This window comes from Saimiri boliviensis, chromosome X, assembly GCF_048565385.1.
Source record: "Saimiri boliviensis isolate mSaiBol1 chromosome X, mSaiBol1.pri, whole genome shotgun sequence".
In the NCBI taxonomy this organism is placed as follows: Eukaryota; Metazoa; Chordata; class Mammalia; order Primates; family Cebidae; genus Saimiri; species Saimiri boliviensis.
The window spans coordinates 130,555,848-130,578,797 of record NC_133470.1 but is presented as its reverse complement, the minus strand read 5'-3'; the positions used below and the strand labels follow the sequence as shown (position 1 = coordinate 130,578,797).

The 22,950-nt window shown below is 40.7% G+C and overlaps 1 protein-coding gene across 1 annotated transcript in view; it reads right to left on the bottom strand.

Annotated features, from left to right (window-relative positions):
* Positions 1-22,575, bottom strand: part of NXF3 (nuclear RNA export factor 3) — a 34,163-nt gene extending 11,588 nt beyond the window's left edge. The window contains exons 1-2 of the mRNA XM_039464010.2: positions 22,501-22,575; positions 21,634-21,766 (exon numbers count right to left, since the gene is read on the bottom strand). Coding sequence (XP_039319944.2) covers positions 21,634-21,766; positions 22,501-22,575 — 208 coding nt within the window. The remainder of the gene's footprint in view (positions 1-21,633; positions 21,767-22,500) is intronic.
* Between the last annotated feature and the right edge of the window lie 375 nt (positions 22,576-22,950).

The window sequence follows — 22,950 nt, the reverse complement described above, 5'->3', positions numbered from 1 at the left end:
TGGCCAGGCTGGTCTCAAACTCCTGACCTCAATTGATCCACCTGCCTTGGCCTCCCGAAGTGCTGGGATTGCAGGCATGTGCCATCACACCCAGCCTAAATCTTTATATTTTTATAAAACAATATTATGTGAACATTTTTATAAAATGGTAAATGCTATAGTTCGAATGTTTGTGTTTCTCCAAAATTCATGTTGAAATGTAATCCCCAATGCAACAGTATTAAGAGGTAGGGTCTTCAGGAAGTAATTAGGTCTTGAGAGCTCCACCTTGATAGATGGGATAAGTACCCTCACAAAAGGGCTTGAGAGTGCAAGTTCATCCTTTTTTGCCCTTTCCGCTATGTGTGGACATAACAAAGGTGCCATTAATAAAGCAAAGAGCAAACCTTCACCTGATACCAAATCTGCTGATGCCTTAATCTTGTATTTTCCAGCCTCCAGAACGCTGAGAAATAAATTTCTACTATTTATAAATTATTCATTCTATGGCATTCTATTATAGCTGCACAAACAAAGATAGTAAATATATGTGAAATTGTTCATCAATTTGTTATTCAATATTTTCAAGTATTTCTCAGTGAATCTCCCTAATGACAAAATACTAAACACTAAAAATATATACTTAGAAACTAAAATCATTCTGTACTTTTATAAAATCCCTTCACAGTGACCTATAGATATCCAAGTTATCCAGTGTAATTATACAATGCAAATAGACTGGTACTGGTTTTTCAGATATGTATCACTTAATTTATATATATATATTTAAAAGATTTATTTACATATAATATATATTTTTTATTTTTTTCTACACATCTATTCCAACATACACAACTGCTAGGTAACAGATTTCCACACTGGATTTCCAAAGAATGAACCATATCATAAAGTATTTCCTTCCTGATGTATCTGGCTAGTCTCAGATCAGCTCTGACCTCTCCTCTTAGCCTGGCTAATGCCTCCTGTCCAAACAATGTCTTTTTATAATTTTTATTTGACAATTGCCCCTCTTTCGGTAAGTGAGAATGTGATAAAAATTTATGGCATCAGTATTACTTTCAGTTGCTATTATTTTGGGTTTCTGGTCTCAACATGCCATTTATAGGTTACAGTGACTGCCCTCCTCATTACTAAGAGAGAATTTTTTCTTGATCTTGACGCCCTTTGTAGGCAGGAACTGGAGTCTCTCGTTTCACTCCACCTGCAGTCCGTGGACGACTAAGTGTTACATCTCAGTGAAAGGTCAGGGTGACAGTGTCCTGCACCTGCCCTTTTTAACACCCGAGTTCTTGTTCAGCATCCAGGAAAAATCCCCTTCATGAATGGATTGAAGGGTAGTGTATGCAGAAGATTTTATTGGACGATGGATGTGGCTCTCAGAGGAATGGGGAGTTGGAAAGTGGGTGGTGCATGAAGAAGGTGATCTTTCCCTGAAACCCAGCCATCTCCAGCCAAGCTCCCCTCCGAAGCTGCACCATCTAAAGTTAGCCATGTCTATCTGTAGTCTTTGACATTCAGCCACTTGCATCCCCAGTGTTCAGCAGCTTGTATCCCCAACCACTTGCATCAGCCGCTTTTGCTGCTCTTTTTTTTTTCTTTTATTCTGCCAGCTGGTCTGGTTTTATGGGCACAGAATAGGGGGCAGGGCGGGCCAAAAAGGCAATCATTTGGGCAGAAAAATGGGGTCAGCTCTTTTTATTTAGGGTTGAGGTTCCAGGTTTGAGGGTTGGTTTTAGACGGGAGCCCAGCCATTCTGTGTTATTACTATGCATTTATTTGAGTTTTTCAGCTAAAGAGACATCATTTCATGTTTGACAGCAGTAAGGAAACATTTAAAATTTTATGTGATCATGTGGTGCATATCTGTAATTCCAGCAAGTCAGGAGGCTGAGGCAAGAGGATTACTTAAGTCCAGGAGTGTGAGACCAACCTGGGCACCATAGAGAGACCTCTGTCTCAGACCCCATCTCAATTAAAAAACAAACAGAAAGCTATTGTGTGGTCAATGTGTGCAAATGCTTCCATTTTTGTTTACAGAAGTATATTTTACCAAATTGCTGTAAGCTATAGATAGCTTAAAAGAAGTAAAAAAGGTTTCCTTGGCTGGGCGCGGTGGCTCACGCCTGTAATCCTAACACTTTGGGAGGCTGAGGTGGGTGGATCACCTGAGGTCAGGCGTTCAAGACCAGCCTGGTCATCAGGGTTAAAACCCATCTTAAAAAAATAAAAAATAAATAAAAAATAAAAAAGGTCTCCTTAAATCTGGAAAAACATTATAAGAACTAGCAAAGTATCAAATAAAGAAACCTTGAAAACCCATAACTCTTTTTCATCAGTTTGTTAAACGTGCACTCTGAATTAAGAGACCCCCCCCCAAACAGGCTTTGTGTGAGCAGCATGGCTGTCATTCACCTGGGTGTGGGTGGGCTGAGTCCAAAAAGGGAGTCGGCAGAGGGAAGTGGGATAGGAGTTGGTTTTATATGTTTGAGGTATGCAGTGGAAAGTTACAGAAGTTACAGTTTAGGGCAGTTTTTTCAAGCTGGGAGGAGGTTGTAGGGTCTGGAGGCACGAGGTTGACCAAGGTCAGTTACAAAGTCCACTTGCCTTATCAGTTGAGGCGGGAATACAGAACAATAGAAGAATGTCTCAAGTTAATTAGGCACTGCAGGGGCTAATCATTCTTCCCTTTTTCGTTGTTTTCCAGTTACTTCAGACTTTCTAGTTCCAGGAACTCATCTGGAGAGTCCGTTCAGGGCATAGACGTTACCATGGCAACTGTGGTGCTATCAGTCAGCCGAAAAGACCTTACACAGTTCATTGTGTCTCATGTAATTCTTGCTCTAATCTTGGTCATTAGTTTCACAGACTTAATTTTTTCATTATAATTATGGAAATATAGTCTAATCATATGAACTCAAAGTTATTAAAAACCTGTACTTGTCAGAATTCTTTTCCTTCTTCCTATGAATCTCCTTGAAGCTGTGACACTTTAAGATTATAATTGCTTGTGAGACACTTTAAAAAAGCCATCAATATAAAGCTATTAACTGTGGACATCAAGTCTGAAAATAGCCATTGTTAAAAACCTGATGAGAGTCTATTATAATAATGATGCAATTGACAAAAAGAATTTGGTTATTTCTGAACCAAAATTGTGACTGATAGCATTTATACCAAGACATCAGATTTCCAGGAATGTCATATAATTTCAGAACACATATTAATAATATATCCATGTAAATATAACTCAAAGAAGATTAACCATCATTCTTTATTTAGACAGTGCTTCTCATAGAAATTAACATAACAGATAAGCTGACTTGGTGTACTATCTCTTTTACAGTTACTTTCAGAGTTCTAGGGCTTGTCACAATATCCCAAAGTTACTTCAAGGTCAAAAAGACTTAATTTTGATATTGAGAAGTTTGTCAACTATCAAAGGTCTAGAAAACTTTATTAAAATAGGATCACAGTCATTATGAAATAAAATGAAAGTGACAAAAGACTTCATAGGCACAAAGCACAAGAAATTATTTTGATTAAACACAGAATCTCTGTTCCCTATGCCAGTTACCTAAAATTAAAAGGTAAGAAAAACCTCTCACAATTTTCCTTTAAAAACAGCTCAATGTTCTGAGAAAACCCGATTATTACAACACAGGGGCCCAAAACCTCGCCTTCATAATGCATTTTTGTATTAATGCTTAAATTTTTTGCAAAACTTTATATTATTTATAATTAGCTTCTAATTTTAGGCAACTTGATGACACATAAAATTTCTATCATGAGATTTACATTCCATGAACTTTCTATAATTTGCAAAATTTACTTTCCTTTTCCCTGTATCATTTTTACTACACAAAGTTCTCTTAAGCAAAAGAAACAATTACTTTTTTCATCGTTCGTTACCAAAACTGCATCTTCATACTTAAAACTTTTTTTTTTTTTTTGACATCTCTTTTACTTACTGGTTCCTTCCTGCCTTGTTTTCATTCCCTTCTGTAAACCAAAAATAAAATTCTAAGACCCCTCAACCATTTGAATGGACTTTTTCCTCAGCGAGAGCTCTTAAAATTTAACCTGAGAGACTGTTTAAGGTCGTGATGGGAAGTAGGGGTTGAATGGCCTCATTATACCTCTCCAGCATTAACATCAACATAGACTTTAAGTATGACAAGAAATATTTTACAACCTATTCTCTCTGAAGCCTGCTAGCTAAAAGCTTCATCTGCGTAGCAAAACTTTGGCCTCAACAATATCTTGTCACAACCCAGACATTCCTTTCTATTGATCACAGGTCTTTAGACAAACTCAACGAATTGTCAATCAGAAAATGTTTAAATTTACCTTAAATTTACCAATAGCCTGGAAGACCCCCTTGGAATTGTCCCGCCTTTCTGGACCAAACCAATTTATTTCTTAAATGTATTTGATTGATATCTCATGTCCTGCTAAAGTGTATAAAACCAAGCTGCACCCTGATCTCCTTGGGCACATGTTCTCAGGACCTCCTGAGAGCTGTGTTAAGGGCCATGGTTGCTCATATTTGGCTCAGAATAAATCTCTTTAAATATTTTACAGAGTTTGACTCTTTTTGTCGATGCTTCCTAAAGCTATACTTTGAAATATTCTTTTAAAAATCTCCAAATTAGATGAAATTTGCTTTTTTAACAAAAATATATTCTCATGTCTTTTTACAATTTCTCTTGCCAAAACACACCTTACTTTTCTTGTATACCTTGCATAAATAAATTGCTTTTCCTATTTCTAGTAGTTTTAATTATATATATTAATTAAAAATTTCAATTCTTAGTAACCTTATTTTCTTGTGAAAATGTAGGAAGTAGACAATTTGAACTGTGTCACATGCCAATATTTAATGAATATACTGAAGAGAATCAAAATATTTCACCCCAAAATATACTTATTTGACATATTTTGAGATGGCAGTCCAGACAGCCAACTGAGGCAGGAAAACAGAATTTGCAGGCAGGGAACATTAGGCTGATTCACACTTCAGCTATGACAGGAAATATCCTCTCCATAGGGTGTAGGCCAAGTAAATGACATTGTAACTTAACTTCATCCTCTTCATTTACAAAGGGCACACCCCAAGTAACCAATGGAATCCTCCAGAGGATATTTAAAGTCCCAAAAATTCTGTTAAAGGGGACTTTGAGCCTCTATGCTCAGACCTGCTCCCGCACTGTGGAGTGTACTTTCATTCTTAATAAAACCCTTCAATCCTTCCTTGCTTTGTTTGTGTGTTTTCTTCTAATTCCTTGTTCAAGACCCATAGAACCTGGAAACCCTTCACCATTAACACAATGAGCAGAAGAAACCTCACAAATCTATTTTCTTGTAGGAGATTTGCATCTATAAAGAATCTGCATTGATGCAGCCAAAGTTTCTCTGAAGCCCTTCTTCGTCCAGATCTAGGGGAGATTAACTGAGAGTCTGACACCTTAAAGGTCTATAAGAAGTATTTACCATGTGTATTGTTTCTTATGGCTGCTACCTCTGATGTTTCATCTACATAAGACAATCTTTGCTAGCCAGGCCTCTACTTCTCTCCCTTCCCTAACCTGTCCTGCAGCTATAACCTGATTTATCACCATAACCAGTTTTTGGCTCCAAGTCCCCATTTTTTCTGTAACCTCAAAATAGTATATAAGCTTCTGTACTCCATGGGTGGGGGAGGCTTTGGGAAAATCACTGTGATTCTCTCCACGCAAGTCAATAAATGTGTGTGCCATTTCTGCTATTAATCTGCCTTTTGTGAGTTGATTTTTCAGCAAACTTTCACAGAGTGAAGGAGAGGTCTTCATTTGGCCCCTACAGTTTATTTCATAATTTCTAGAAGCATATACTTTCTCACAAAACAAATTTTTAAATGTTTATTAATAGACACAAATATATTTTGCTTCTTTATACCATATAAAAACAAGATACCAAAGTATATGATTAGTAATTAATGTTTTAGTGCTCTAACTTATTTAGAAAGGATTATAAATCATTCTACTATAAGGACACATGCACAAGAATGTTCATTGCAGCACTGTTTACAATAGCAAAGACCTGGAACCAACCCAAATGCCCATCGATGATAGACTGGATAGGGAAAATGTAGTACATATACACCATGGAATATTACGCAGCCATCAAAAACGATGAGTTTGCATCCTTTGTAGGGACATGGATGAACCTGGAAACCATCATTCTCAGCAAACTGACACAAGAGCAGAAAATCAAACACCGCATGTTCTCGCTCATAGGCAGGTATTGAACAATGAGAACACATGGACACAGGGAGGGGAGCACTACATGCTGGGATCCGTTGGGGGGAAATGGGGGAGGGACGGGGAGGTGGGGAGGTGGGAAGAGGTAGCATGGGGAGAAATGACAGATACAGGTGAGGGGAAGGAAGGCAGCAAACCACACTGCCATGTGTGTACCTATGCAACAATCTTGCATGTTCTTCACATGTACCCCGAAACCTAAGATGCAATGAAAAAAAAAGAAAAAAAAAAGAAAAGAAAAAGAAATAACCTGAACATTTAATGAGTATTTATTACTTAAGGATTTAAGTTACCAAAAAGATTTCTGAAACTATGAAGGGTTCATTTATAAACATTTATGTCTAATCTACATATTTAATAAACTTTCTTGTGATCTATAATGTTTGTGATCCTGAATCTCTCAAAATGGAGCCACTTTTGACAAGTAACTCAGCTTATAGTGAAAATACTGAGCTCTCAGAGTGATAAGCATATGTATGGTGGAATGAAGTGATGACACTTGCTGTGGCCAGACACTGTTGGGATGGCAAATATTTAAGTTACTGACAGCTAATCCATAGAGGACTGCAGCAAGTGCAGTTCTTCCCTACTTAGAAGAAAGAACTTGACTGCGGGCCATAAGGCAGAAGAAACCAAGATAAGCTTTAGAGCAAGAGTAAAAGTTTATTAAAAATCTCTAGAGCAGGGATGAAAGAAGGTACACCTGGAAGGGGCCCCAATGGGCAACTTGAAGAACAAGTGTAGCATTTGACCTTTTGACTTAGGGTTTTATATGCTGACCTACTTTGGGTGTCTTGCACCCCTTTCCCTTTATTCTTCCTTTAGGTTGGGTTACCCGCATGCACAGTGCCCTCCTTGCACTTGGGAGGTGAGCATACACAATGCCTTTACTGGAGTTGTACACCTGCTCACCTGAGGCTTTCTTCCCTTTTCCAGTGGAATGCCCCCAGAAGGTCATACTCTGCCTTTTTGTCACTTAATATGCATGCCCAGGCTCACTTGCCCAATACCTGAGATTTTATTGGAAGCTGCTGATTACCAGTTTCAGATGTTTTAATCTATTGGAAAAATGGCCTCTCCCTGGCACCTGCAACCAATTACATTTTAATGTGACAACTGCTGGATCATCTGGAAATTGCATCTCCCTGGTGCCTGTGACCAATTATCATTTTTAGAGAGGCAGTGTGACAACTGCTGAACCATCACCTGATCATCGAAGCAGACCTTTAATTCTCTTCAGCTTCTAAGGCCATTTCCCCTTCAGGTTTCTACATTGCATCTCAAAAGGAAAACTTAGAAGTTAGCCAGAGGAGGGACCAGTTGGTGCTGCAGGCAAGGTCAAGGGTAAGACCCCTACTGCTAACCACAATCCCATCTATAGATCACAGATATGGTATGGAGGAATCTTTCCAGAAGGCATTGTTTTTACTTAAACAAGTTTAGACCCCCACCTAAGTCACGTCCCCCACACCTACCTCATGGATCAAGACCCTTTCACATGTAATTTCTAGAGTTGTAAACTCAAGACCCTTTCACATGTAAGTTCTAGAGTTGTAAGCCTTTAAAAGGGCAAGGATTTTCTTTGTTGGGGAGTTTGGTTGTTAGGCATCTATGCCACTGCAGCTCCTGCCCTGCTCATGCCTGGCTAGCTACCTACTGTCGCAAGACCTGACAAGAAAGTGAAGCCAAAAGGTAGCTAAAGATGATGGGTATGGATACTGGACACTCCTACAGAGGACCATAAAAACCACAAAGAAATTGACCATGACAGAGACACCTGCAGAAACTCTGCCCATGAGAACTCTGAGGCCTCTTTTCCATCTATTGCAGTTACTGGAAGCACTGCTGAGAGAAGAGAAGCATCCCCACCGAATCCCGGTCAGTATGCTGGTCTCTTGAACTACTTGCTGTGTTCCTTCTCTCTGTCTCTAACAGTCTGTGTCTGTTGAATGTATTTGCACGATTGGTGGTGTGTGAAAGCCTTGGAGTAAACTATGGATTTGTAAGAATTTAACTGGTCAATGAGTCATTTTGAAACATTCCCCCCACCACCTACATAGGAATTTGCACAACCAGGCTGATTTGACCTGACACAGATCATGAAAATTCTGAGACATTGAATAAAACTAACCACTATCTCCAATTATCCTGTTAATAAATTTTACAGCATAAAAATGTTAGGCATTGACCATTTAATAAAAAATCTAGCTGAGTGGTGGTGGCTCATTCCTGTAATACCAGCACTTTGCGGGGCCAAGGCGGGCAGATCACAGGTCAGGAGACAGAGACCATCCTGACCAACACGGTGAAACCCTGTCTCTACTAAAAATACAAAAATTATCCAGGCATGGTGGCGCATGCCTGTAATCCCAGCTATGTGGGAGGCTGAGGCAGGAGAATCACTTGAACCAGGGAGTCAAAGGTTGCAGTGAGCAGAGATGGAGCCACTGGACTTTAGCCTGGTGACAGAGCGAGGCTTTGTCTCAAAAAAAAAAACAAAAAACAACCAAAAAACCCCCCAAAGTTAAATACATGGGTGTTTTTGCTGATCAGAAGACACGATTATTTCTCAAATAGCCTTATTTACCAAAAATGTACTTAAGTCACGTAAGCTAAAAGGCATTTAAGTTCAATTTTTTGACAAAATATTTGATTTAAGCACTTTAAGTCAATCAGTTACAGTCTCTTACATATTTTGGTTGAGAAATATTATATAAGCATTAACACACATAGACATGTAGAAAAAAACAGAAGCAGATTTTAAAGCTTCTTCATCTGCCAGTTTTGAAATACTTTCACCCCTTTAGACATCACTGTTTCAATCACTCATTCCGATGCCCTAAGCAATTGTTAATCAGGCAACTCTACAATGTGCACTTCCAAAAAATGATGACTTTCACATAAAACGAGACAATTTACAATACTTAGAACAATATAGAATCTTGGATTAATAGAAACCCTATTATTTGTCCAAAAAAAAAAAAAAAAAGGCATAGGTAAAGCTCCAGTTAAGACAAGATGGCTAGAAAAAGCATCTTAAAAATAGGTAAGGCTCTTAGGTAAACTAAGCCGCTATCTTTACCATTGTTAAAGTTTCTAGTGGTTTAGGTGCAGAAAGGGAGACAACCTTACTAATGGGGATTTCTTTTACAGATGTAAATTTCCTTTACGAAGAGTTTCAAAATGGCCAACTAAATGTCATAAAGTTGTATTTTATTTTATATATATTTTTAGAAACAGGTTCTCTCTCTGTTGTCCAGGCTGGAGTATACTGTCACCATCAAAGCTCACTGCAGCCTCAAACTCATGGGCTCAAGCAATCCTCCCACCTCAGCCTCCCAAGCAACTGGGACTACAGGTACAGGCTACCAAGTGTGGCTAATTTTTTTTTTTTTTTTTTTTTTTTTTTTGTAGGAAGGAGTCTCCCTATGTTGTCCAGGCTGGCCTTGATCTCCTGGCGTCAAGCGATCCTGCCAACTCAGCCTCCCAAAGCACTGGAATTGTGGGTATGAGCCACTGAGCCCAACTAGTTGTAAAGATTTCATTTCATAGTTAGTCTTTTCAATTTAGACGTTTTGTTGATTTGATGACTGACTTCGAGGAAGAGCCCTTTAATGAATAGGACAAAGAATAACGGGTAGAAACGTAACCTGAGCATTCCTTGGGGCCTATAAATCCTGGTGTTAACATGAAGATTATTATCAGAGGGGGTGGGTAGCCTGTTTTTGGGGGCTTTCTTGGAACTCTTTGGGGGCATTCCCTTTTTCAATGTCCTAGTTGTTTGCACAAATGGCACCAATACTTTGGAAACTACTGTTTTAGGGGTCCCTTATTGGAGAAGTGCTCTGGGACAAGCCTAGAAATCATTCTAAGTTGTTGGTTGGGAATGGCTTTCAAAAGGTCATTTGAGTCTTTCTCACTTTGCCCGGACCATAAGTAGACCAGATGGGGTTGGTCAGGTTCTTGATATTGACAGAGCAGGAGCACTGTCATTGATGACAAACACTGCCACTTTAAGTTCCAACTCCCTTTCTCAGCCTCATGCATTCCAAGGAAATCACTTCTTTTCTAACTACAAGCAACCAGAAAGAGCAGATAGTAAAACACAGACAAGACAGCTCGGGCACAGAGGGAGGTGGAAGAAAAGTCTCTTGGGTAACTGCCAAACTTCACCCTCATACCATGGGCCCCAGTAAACCAGTGGGCCTTAATAAGCACATTCCTTTCCCTTCGGGTACACTAAGATAGGGAAACTAAAAGCAGACTGGGGTGGGGGCAGTAATGCCTGCAGCTGCAGAAAGATGTATGGGAACAGACACACAACTCTCCCTCCCAGATAAGCACAACAAAGAGACGCAGAAGCAGTCCAAGCCTCTGATAAACTCTCCCACCCTGAATCTTTAAAAACTCTTGGTCTGTAAGAAAGTGTGCCTTTGACTTAAATTGGCCAGACACCCTTCTCAGATTTGTTTTCTCTAAAATAAACTTTTCATGTTTCTTTCCTCTTTCTTTCTTTCTTTCTTTTTTTTTCTTTCTTTTTTTTTTTTTTTTTTGAGACGGAGTTTCGCTCTTGTTACCCAGGCTGGAGTGCAATGGCGCGATCTCGGCTCACCGCAACCTCCGCCTCCTGGGTTCAGGCAATTCTCCTGCCTCAGCCTCCTGAGTAGCTGGGATTACAGGCACGTGCCACCATGCCCAGCTAATTTTTTGTATTTTTAGTAGAGACAGGGTTTCACCATGTTGACCAGGATGGTCTTGATCTCTCGACCTTGTGATCCACCCGCCTGGGCCTCCCAAAGTGCTGGGATTACAAGCTTGAGCCACCGCGCCCGGCCTCTTTCCTCTTTCTCTAATTCTTACAGATATCATTCTCAAGAGAAGACAGTTCTGCCTCTTTTATCTGTTTTGCTTGTCCCCAGACCCCACCAATTGCATTAGGTGGTAGAGGTCAAGCATTTTAAGGGATCATAAGTTACAATTAAGGGCCACGATGGCCAGGCCAAGGCAGGTAGATGACTTGAGGTCAGGAGTTTGAGATCAACCTGCCCAACATGGTGAAACCCCTTCTCTCTCTCTTTTTTTTTTTTTAAACATGGGGTTTCACCATATTGGTCAGGCTGGTCTTGAACTCCTGACCTCAGGTGATCCACCCACCTCAGCCTCCCAAAGTGCTGGGATTACAGGCGTGAGCTATCACGCCTGGCATGAAATCCCTTCTCTACTAAAAATATAAACATTAGCTGAGTGTGGTGGCTCACACCTATAATCCCAGCTACTCTGGAGGCTGAGGCACGAGAATCACTTGAAGAACATGGTAGACAGAGGCTGCAGTGTGCTGACATTGTGCCACTGCACTTCAGCCTGGTCACAGAGTGAGACTCAGTTTAAAAAAAAAAAGTTGTTGGCTGGGTGTGGTGACTCACACATGTAATCCCAGCACTTTGGGAGGCCAAGGCTGGTGGATCACCTGAGGTCGGGAGTTCAAGACCAGCCTGGCCAACATGGAGAAACCCCATCTCTAATAAAAATAAAAAATTAGCTGGGCGTGGTGGCTCATGCCTGTAATTCCAGCTACTCAGGAGTCTGAAGCAGGAGAATTTTTGAACCCAGAAGGTGGAGGTTACGGGTTAGACAAGATAGTGCCACTGCACTACAGCCTGGGCAACAAAAGCAAAATTTCATCTTAAAAAAAAAAGTTAAAATTAAGACCTTGAATTTTGTTTAATCAGGCACAATGACTCATGCCTGTAATCCAGTGACCTCAGGAGGATTGACTGAGCCCAAGAGTTTGAGGCTGCAGTGAGCTACGATCAGGCCATTGTACTTCAGCATCATCATGCTGAGTGGCTGAGCAAGACTTTCTCAGACTCTGGCCTGAATTCTTCAGAAAACTTTTGAAGATCTTTCGGGTTTAGGAAAATTTTAAACTATGGCCCTGGCCTCCAGAAAGTATAAGCAAATAGGGGACTATCTCCAGAATTTTGAGGTGGTTCTACCTTATAAGGAAATTGTTTAACTTTCCTTTTTGTCAGAGAGAAAATGCAATTCAGACAGTACACTGGGAATATTCCAGGCAACATAAGTTAAAGGGGAACACAAAGAGTTAGGTAAATTTTGCAGTCCTTTTTATGGGGGATATCTTGTGTTTTTAGCTTTTTACTAGCTTTTCACAATGAATCTTTTAGAAAATATTTTAGAGTCCTGTTTTCTCCTCCAGGCTTCTAAATGCCAGTAGGAATCCCATTTTCTCTGCCTTCAAGAGGCTAAGAATTCAAGTACACTTTCTTAGATGATGTCTCACATAATGGCCATTGTAATACTAGATTATCTTTAGTAAAATTTTGTCACTTTTGTAAAAATTTGTTGCTTCTGGAGCCAGAATTTTTTTTTTCTTCTTTATTTTTTTAAAATAGAGGGTCACTCTGTTGCCTAGACCTAAAGGCAATAGTTCAATCATAGCTTACTGCATTCTCGAACTCCTGTGCTCAAGGAATCCTTCAGCTTCAGCCTCCCGAGTAGCTAGGACTACAGGCATGTGCTGCCAGGTTCAGCTAATTTATTATTATTATTATTTGTCTTAGAGACAGCTCATTTCAAACTCCTGACCCCAAACAATCCTCCCTCTTCAGCCTCCCAAAGTGCTGAGATTATGAGTATGAGCCACCAAATCCTGCCTGGGGCTAGAAATCTTATATATAACTAAGGCAGGTCTATGGAAATGTGAATTACTCAGATCTTTAGAAATTCGGGATCCCATTTTTATGTTGAATCTCGGGTTTCTCAGAGCCAAGATGACTTTGGCTACAGGATCTTCTTGACCAACTTAGCCAATGATTTTATAGTTTCTGTCTGACCCAGTTCCCTTACTAAGGCTTCCCTTGCCTAAGGCTTTCCCTTACCTAAGACCTGAGGCTTCCCTTACCTAAGTGCAGAAGAAAAAACCCACATACCTGTGAATTTCGAAAGCCGGAGGTCACTCCCCTGCAGTAATAACCACTCACTTCCACGACTGTCAGTTACCTTAAAACTGCAGTCCTTTCTAGCTGCAAATGTGGTGCAACCCACATTTCTGTATGACCATAATCTTGAGAAAACACATGAAACATCTCCAAACAGAGCAAAAAACTGCAGTCCTTGCCAGTAATTTGTCAGTTACTGCAAACCCTGCTCTGCAACAGAACAAACTAACCCTATGTACTCCAAAGTCAAATGCTTTCTCATAGCACAAACTAACCTTGGTATAAAAATATCAGGGATCTCAAATGCCAAAGAGCTGAGCTCAGACCTGAGAGGGACTTATTCAAGACTTTCAGGGTTTCACGGGGAAGACAGTTCACTTCATGATTGCCAGATCAGTCAAAAGATAAAATTACAACAAATTTAGTTTAAAGATCTCAATTGGCTTTATTTGCCATTCTAGAATCTGGTCACACGTTATACCATAAAATACAGTAAGTGCTCTCATGAGCTGAACAGAAGAGCTTAACTTTATAGACAGAGACAGGCTGAAGAAAGCAGAAAGAAATAACAAAGATCATGTTAGGCATTTCAAATATACTTTTCTCATAAGGAAGGAACAGAGAGGCAGAACAGTAGTAAAACAACTGATTAGTTAACTTCAGGTAACTTCAGGCTACCTTTTTGTGTGAGAATTAAAGCAGAGGGAACTTCATTATCATGTCAACTGAAGATTTAAAATGGGCTAGTGTGTAGTAAAATTGACTGTTATCTCTTTCTCTGGAAGGTCACAGAGCAACTTAGTTTGGGTTTGGTTACATAGAACTTTAGCATGGTTAGGCCTGGCACAGTGGCTCACACCTGTAATCCCAGCACTTTGGGAGGCCGAGGAGGGTGGACCACCTGAGGTCAGGAGTTTGAGACCAGCCAGGATGACATGGCAGAACCCCGTCTCTACTAAAAATACAAAAACTAGCTGGGTGTGGTGGCTGGCGCCTATAATCCCAGCTACTCAGGAGGCTGAGGTAGGAGAATCACTTGAACCTAGGAGGTTCAAGGAGGTGGAGGTTGCAGTGAGTTGAGATTGTGCCACTTCACTCCAGCCTGGGTGACAGAGCCAGACTCCATCTCAAAAAAAAGAAAAAAAAAAAAAGAAATTTTAACACGGGTGACCTCATTTTGATTTTTAGTCTATGCTGTTGGGGCCTAGTGCAAAAGTTTAGTCCAAAACAATGAACTCCTATAATTTTTATTTGGCATTCCCTAGCCTCAGGTCTTTGCTTAAACATCACTTCCTGTGAGAAGTCTCCTCAAATATACTCTAATGCTTTAATTATCATTAGCCACCTAACTCCACCAGTGTCACCATTTCTAGATGTTACAGGTAGATAGGCATGAGCAGGGCAGGAGAGTGTTCTCCCCCAACCCACTAGGAATGTCAGGTGATGGTTCAACAAGTATCACACTACCTCTCTAAAAATGGTAATTCAGCAGCTGGTGCTGTGGCACCAGGGACGGACAATTTCTTGATGATACACAGCTATTAGCATTAACGTGTTAATTGAAACCAGATACCAGGGAGAATAAAATTCCTGGGCATGCACACTAAGAAACAAATGGTGACATATGACCTCTCAGGGACACTCTGTTGGAAAAGGGAAGAAAGTCTCAAATGGGCTTGCAAACAACTTCCTAAGCACATAGAGTGCTCAGTTCCCAAGGGTAAGGAAGGCACTGTGCATGTTTCCGTTAGGGAAGCCCACCGTAAGGGAAGAATCAAAGGAAAGAGGAGCACCTATAAAGTCCTAGGATCAAGGTTCAATGCTCTTTTTGTACTTTAACACCCTCTTGGATCTCTTCCAAGTGAACTTTCCTTTCTTTATTGTTCTCAAGCCTTTTAAAATAAACTTCTACTCCTGCTCTAAAACTTCCTTTTGTCTCTTTTTCTGCCTTATGCCCCTCAGTTGAATTCTTTTTTCTGAGGAGGCAAGAATTGAAGTTGCTGCAGACCCATATTGATATGCCGCTGGTAACTCAGATCTCTTCAGCCAGTAACATAGATACAATTTTTCATTTGAAAGGGGTCCAATGAGTGTGAGTTCATAATTTCTCATGGTTGTTACTTCACACAATGGACTGAAGGCTCTACAGCTTTTAAATGTCTTATCTAAAGATTGGCCCTAGGATTTGCCTCTTCCGTTTTTGAGGGAGATGCCTGGGACATAAGTCAGATAAGCAATGGAAACACAGAATTGTTCCACAGAGTGAGTACAAGTGAGCATGTATTTATGAGAAGCTGTTGAAACTGAAACTGAAGAAGACTAGATAGATGCTTCCTTCTCTAAAAGATCTCATGAGAGGAATAAAATAACAATATCCTCTTTTTAGCAGACATAGTTTTGCATGATGAAGTCCATAGGAACCTTCTAGAGGTAGAATTGCAGATTTGAAGGTTTGAAACAATTTATTTAGTGAAATATTCTTTTAAATGTGTTTTCAAAATATGTAAATATATTTGAAAAAGAGGACAAATTGAAGAAGCAAGCAAATATACCATTAACCACTGGTTAGATATCATCGTTGTTTATATCCTCATTAAACAAATGCTCTGGGGATAAAATCACTATTGTAAAACCTAAGGCCAGTGCTTGAGATATTTTGTAGACCCTGCACTTGATGATCAGCTGGCACTACCCAGATGGATAAACTGGTTCATCTGATCTTGTGGCCCCAGCCCAGGAACTGACTCAGTGCAAGAAGACAGCTTCAACTCCCTATGATTTCATCTCTGACCTGACCAATCCGCTCACTGGTTTCCCCCAACCCGGGGGGAAACTCCCAGCTCTCGGGTTCCCCTCTACCCACTAAGTTCTCCTTAAAAACTCTTATCCCCCAAGTTGTTCCTAGGGGTAAAATAACTGTTGCAAAACCTAAGATCAATGCTTGAGATATTTTGCAGACCCTGCACTCAATGGATCAGCCGGCACCATCCAGATTAAGAAACTGACTTATCTGATCTTGTGGGCCCCATGCAGGATTTCCTGACTTAGCACAAAAGGACAACTTTGACTCCCTATGATTTCATCTCCTATCCAACCAATCAGCACTCATGACTCACTGCTCCTCCTACTGCCAACCAAATTATCCTTAAAAACTCTGATCCCTAAATGCTCAGTGTTGGAAACGGGTTTATAACATTGGGAAGAATCCACACCGAGACAGTGGATAACTCAGCAAGGCTAGTTTACTTCCTGCAAGAGGGGTGCAACCCGCCGGTGGTCTTGCCATGAGAGCACACCTGAACAAGGCAGACAGGGACATTTATAACTTTCATAACCTAACACAATCGCCCTACTGCTGTGTCCTGTTTCCATTGGCCGGAATGGGACCTCACATTCTATGCTTGACCCGATTGGCTAAAAACTTGTAAATTTCCTGAATAGATAGGGAGAAAGAAGATGAGAAAGAAGAGGAAGCTAGACAGGAGACAGTCAGGAGGGTTTCCAAATAAGAAATGGCATGCACCAGGGTTTGGAGCTTGCCCAGTTCTGTTCAGACATGCTGGAGCAAGTCAAGGTAGCTGATTTAAGATGTAGCTGATTTAGAGAATATATATACATGGGTGTATGTTTATGCTAATAGTGGATAATGGCCATAGAGCAAGAGATTGTAACTCCTTATAATGTAGTCTAAGATATAAAGTTTGAAGAGCTTTTCTATGTCTCACACTCAGGGAGACTGGTCTGAGTAATAATAAAACTCTAGTCTCCCACGCAGCAAGATCTGCCTAAATTTCTCTTTCCTTATTGCAATTTCCTTGTCTCGTTACTTGGCTCTCTCTGGGCAGTAGGCAAGGTGAATCTGTTGGGTTGTTACTAAACCAGCATGAGAGATAGCAGGCCCTTAAAGAAATCAAAGTATTTTACTACAAAACATATTCCTTTGACATATGGCCATTTTGAAATGGCCCTGTACAACTGTCCCTTCTGGGGAATATCTACATTCTATAGAGAATTTCCTTCTCTTTCCAGATCTTTTTCCTGATCCAGGAGAGAATTTACTAAGAGTCTGGAACCTTTTTTTTTTTTTTTTTTGCAATGGAGTCTTGCTCTGTCACCAGGCTGGAGTGCAGTGGTGTGATCTCAGGTCACTGCAACCTCTGCCTCCCGGGTTCAAGTGATTCTCCTGCCTCAGCCTCCTGAGTAGCTGGGACTATAAGTGCACGCCATTATGCCCAGCTAACTTTTGTGTTTTTAGTAGAGACAGGATTTTCACCATGTTGGCCAGATGGTCTGGTGGTCCACAGGCCTCTGCCTCCCAAAGTGCCCCTTTTTAAGTCTGGTAAGAAACATTTACAATTTATTATCTTTGAAGCCTGCTACCTGGAGATTTCATCTGCATAATAAGAACCTTGGTCTCCACAACTCCTTCCTTATCTATCCCAGACACTCCCATCTATTGATTCCAAGTCTTCAGATAAACTCTTTTAACCAATTGTCAATCAGAAAATCTTTGAATCCACCTACGACCTGGAAGCCCCACTCCCCCGACCACATCCCTATCCACCTCCCCACACCCTCGACTTCAGGTTGTCCTACTTTTCTGGACTGAATCACTGTACATCTTACATGTATTGACTGGAGTCTTATGTCCACTTAAAATATATAAAACCAAGCTGTAGCCTGACTACCTTTGGCACATGTTCTTAGGACCTCCTGAGGTTGTGTCACAGGCATGTCCTGACCTTGACAAAATATACTTCTAAAATGATTGAGACCTATCTCAGATACTTTTTGGTTTACAAGTAAAACCCCAACTTGGATTGGCACCAGGTGTGCTCCTGGTGATCTTTTGGCTAGAGAACACTGATAGTGGGATGGTCCTAAATTGGCGGGCCACCTTGAGATGGTAATGCAGGGTTCCATAAGCCTTTTCATTCCTTGTTTCCACAGTTTCCGGGCTCCACATTGGTCAAAAATCTGTGAGGGACAGCGTCAAATGTAGATGCCTATACCAAAGTACAGATAGATTATCCATTTATTAATTGATGGTCACTTAGGTTGGTTTCACATCTTTGCAATTGTGAATGGTGCACCTATAAACATATGTAGGCAATGGCTTTTTTATATAATGACTTCTTTTCCTTTGAGTAGGTACCCAGTAGCAGGATTGCTGGGTTTAATGGCAGATTTACTTTTCGCTCTTTGAGGATTCTCCATACTGTTTTCCACAGAGGTTGTATTAATTTTCATTTCCACTGGCAGTGTATAAGCGTTCCCTTTTCCACATATCAATGCCAACATCTATTGTTTTTTGACTTTTTAATTATGGCCAATCTTATAGAAGTAAAGTGGTACTCTGTGGTTTTCATTTGCATTTCCCTGATAATTAGTGATGCTGAGAATTTTTCATATGATTATTAGCCATTTGTATATCTTCTTTTGAGAAATGTCTACTCATGTCATTTGTTCACTTTTTGATGAGATTTTTTGTTTTTTGTTCTCAATGATTTGTTTGAATTCCTTGTAGATTCTGTATATTAGTCCATTGTCAGATGTGTAGTTCACAAATATTTTATCCCATTCTGTGAGTTGTTTTCTATGCTGATTGTTTCTTTTGCTGTGCAGAAGCTTTTTAGTTTAATTAGGCTCCATTTACTTATTTTTGTTTATTTTTTTAAATTGCTTTTGGAGTCTTAGTCACAAATTCTTTGCCTAGGCCTATGTCTATAAGAGTTTTTTCAATGTTGTCTTCTAGAATTTTCGTAGTTTTATATTTAAGTCTTTTATCCATCCTGAGTAGATTTTTCTACAAGGTGAGAGATAGAGATCCGGTTTCATTCTTCTACACATGGCTTGCCAGTTTTTCCAGAACAATTTGTTGAATAGGGTGTCCATTCTCCAATTTATGATTTTTTAAAATTTATCCTACTGCACACTATTTAAGTAGAACAATTTATGTTTTTGCATGCTTTGTTGAAGATCAGTTGGCTGTAAGTATTCAGCTTTATTTCTGGGTTCTCTATTCTATTCCATTGGTCTTTGTGCCTACTTTGTACCATGCTGTTTTGGTAACTATAGCCTTGTAGCATAATTTGAAGTCTAATAATGTGATGCCTCCAGATTTGTTCTGTTTGCTTGGGATTGCTTTAAAGTCTCCACTTATAGATATGGCAAAACATGTTATTCTTTAGAGCAATTGACAAAACAGTTTGGAAAGTCTTTTGCCAATTATGTTTGGAAAATTTCTATGTATATTAAAAAACTAAACATAAATTTCATTTTATGTTAACTCCATATATTTGGTTCATTTAATCCATCTCGTTTACTTACTCTGTCCCTCACCAGTGTTGGCTGACTTGCCTACACTGTAGAGATGGCCCCTCCCAGAGAGCAGGCTGTTCCAGACAGCCTGGACCTCATTCCTGTATAGGCTTCCCAGACTTTCTCCCACCCACTCTCTGTCATGCCCTCTCCAGGACTCTGTGGATGCAGCTGTCCAAATCAGTATCTCTGAATCATGCTGTGAGCTCAGAGGAGCCTGTTGCATAGCAACAGAGGCTCAGAGCCAAATATAGCCCTTGAAAGAAAAAAAGGTTTCAGATAATGTTGGTGCTATTAGGAAAGTGGAAAAAGATAATTATGCCTTCAAAACATCCTCAAAAGCAGCCCACCTTCTCTCCCTGCCAAGGACAACTCCTTCCCCATGGACCCAGCCTACATTTCTAGTCCTGTGTGCCAAGCACTCTGTGCTCTGACCTAACTGCACCGTTGGCTGATCCCTCCATTTTCCAATCACCCCAGGGTCTCATTAACATGAACGGGATTATATTTGCACTGAGCTTATTTACTGCACACACAAGATGTCAGTTTACCTTCAGGACCACTCTTTAAGGGAGCGGTGTCAATCCCCTTTTTTGAGTTGAAGGAATTCTGTGTTCAGTATGGCGAGAAACAAGTCTGCCTTTCCTTTGAAAAGGCAGCTTGCAGCCATTCATGAGGAGAGTAGAGAGTTGGGAATCAGCAGGCCTGTGTTCTAGCTCCAGCTCATGAAAGCATGTACAAGTGCTCTAACATCTCAGGCCAGCATCTCACTTAGCCACAGTTGATGGTCCAGGTCCTCATGTACGACTGTATGGTTCCTGCTTTAAGAGGCCCCTGCTGCCCTCCTAGCTGTCTCTCCTGCCCTCCTCTTAGCTGGAAGAGGCTATTCTTTTTCCTATTAGTGGGGTCTGGAAAGTTGCTCTGATCACCTGTGTCCTCCAAAAAATTCAATCCTCTTCCATGACTCCCATCCTCATGCCACCGCTCCACCTTCTGAGAATAACACTAATGGTGTCCTTACTCACAGTGTCGGAAACCGGTTTACGAGGCACACAAACATGGCAGGGTCATACCCTGACAAGAAATTCAGATGCCTCTGAGGAGGAGAAATGTAATACTGTTATTAGACATCACATGTGGGCCGGGCGCGGTGGCTCAAGCCTGTAATCCCAGCACTTTGGGAGGCCGAGGCGGGTGGATCACGAGGTCAAGAGATGGAGACCATCCTGGTCAACATGGTGAAACCCCGTCTCTACTAAAAATGCAAAAAATTAGCTGGGCATGGTGGTGCGTGCCTGTAATCCCAGCTACTCAGGAGGCTGAGGCAGGAGAATTGCCTGAACCCAGAAGGCGGAGGTTGCGGTGAGCCGAGATCGCGCCATTGCACTCCAGCATTCCAGCCTGGGTAACAAGAGCGAAACTCCGCTAAAAAAAAAAAAAAAAAAAAAAAAAAAAAAAGATAAAAAAAAAATTAAAAAAAAGACATCACATGTGACTGGGTATCGTGGCTTAAGCCTGTAATCCCAGAAATTTGGGAGGCAGAGACAAGAAGAGCACATGAGCCCAAGAATTAAAGAACAGCCTGGGCAATATAGTGAGCCCTTGTCTCTTCTTCGAGAAAATAGTTTCTTTAAAAAGAATTTAAAAACAGATTTCATGTACATGCCAGACTAACCTGACTTAGCGCCATGGCTTTCACTCCTTTCTTACATCAGGATCCCCTCCTCTCAGGGCTTCCCTAACAGCTGACCCCTCCCTAGCATTCCCCTCCCCCGCACCCCATTCCTGCACAGAAGACACACACCAACACCATCAGAGCCACAAATGGAGCACAAATCTTAGTCCACAGGGAATAATTAAGGGAGTGAGAGAAGTAGAGGCAGCCTCAGGAGCGCACACTAGGGCTTCCATCTCTAGCTGATGGCATCTTGTGAAGAATAGAGCATCATCAGTCACTTGCCATCTCATCATCTCATTCATGACGTTTGGGCTCAGGGATAAAAATCAAAATCCTATTTCCAGATAATAAGCTATTTTGTGTCCCCTCATTTTACCTTCAGGTTTAACATCATAGAAGTATGCCACATTTTCATGTTGAGCTCTTGTAACAGGAGACACCATCGAGGAACAAGAGCTGTGAATCTCTAAGTTAACGATCATCTGAGAGAGCTCTTCTAACAGGCAGGTCTAAGGAAATGAACGATCAAAGTGGCAGTAAAGGAAAAAGATGGTCATACCTGGTACTGGTAGAATGAAGGGGAAATAGGCTTTCACATAACACTTCAGGTGTCAAATGGAATATGCACTTTCTGAGGCCCGCATTACTATGGCTTAATCACTTGAATGGACTTTGATATAGAAGTCTTATTTCCAACAACAAGTGAATTTCTGCTAAAAGTTTTTTTTTTTTTTTTTTTTTTCTCTTTTTTTTCTTTCTTTCTTTTTATTTTTTGAGACGAGGTCTTGCTGTTGCCTAGGCCAGACATGGAACTCCTGGGCCCAATGAGATTACAGGCAAACCCTGATTGTTTTTAATAAATTTTGAGCACTCTTCATATTTTCTAAATACAAATCCTTTTTTAGATATGTGAGTTATAAATCTTTTCTCTCATTTTGTAGCTTGTCTTAACAATCCCTTTGTCAGGGCAAAAATTTTAAATTTCAATGAAGTAGGGAGCACTACACACTGGGGTCTGTTGGGGGGAAATGGGGGAGGGGCGGGGGGTGGGGAGGTGGGAAGAGATAGCATGGGGAGAAATGACAGATACAGGTGAGGGGACGGAAGGCAGCAAAGCACACTGCCATGTGTGTACCTATGCAACAATCTTGCATGTTCATCACATGTACCCCAAAACCTGCTAAAAGTTTTTTAAAGGCTCTCCAAGTTAATTCTGATATGCATGCAAGTGAAGGGGTCCTACCTGAGGGGTCAGGTTACAAGCCACATTAGTTTCCTGATCCAGAGAGGAAGGGCAACTAATATTGATGAAGTACATTGTTTAGAGGGTCCAGCCCCACATTCTTCACTTTAGTGGTTGAATTTAATCCTCATGACAACCCTACTAGCGAGGTATGATTATGCTCTCTTCATGGATGTATATGACTACAACGTACTTGCTGCTAATCACAGAGCTGGATGGCAAAGAATTTGCTCACCACACAAACTGATGGAGCCAGGGATAGAATCTAGCAGCTTGGGCAATGGTACAAAAATGGTCAGGATTCATAATATCTAAACATCCCCAAAGTCACCTTATTAGAGAAATCTCAGAAACACTATTTTCAGGGGGGAAAAGGTGCAAAGGGGCACTTACTCTAAGATAGCACAAATACTTACAGCCAAAAATGTGCAATTACATACTTTGCATAAT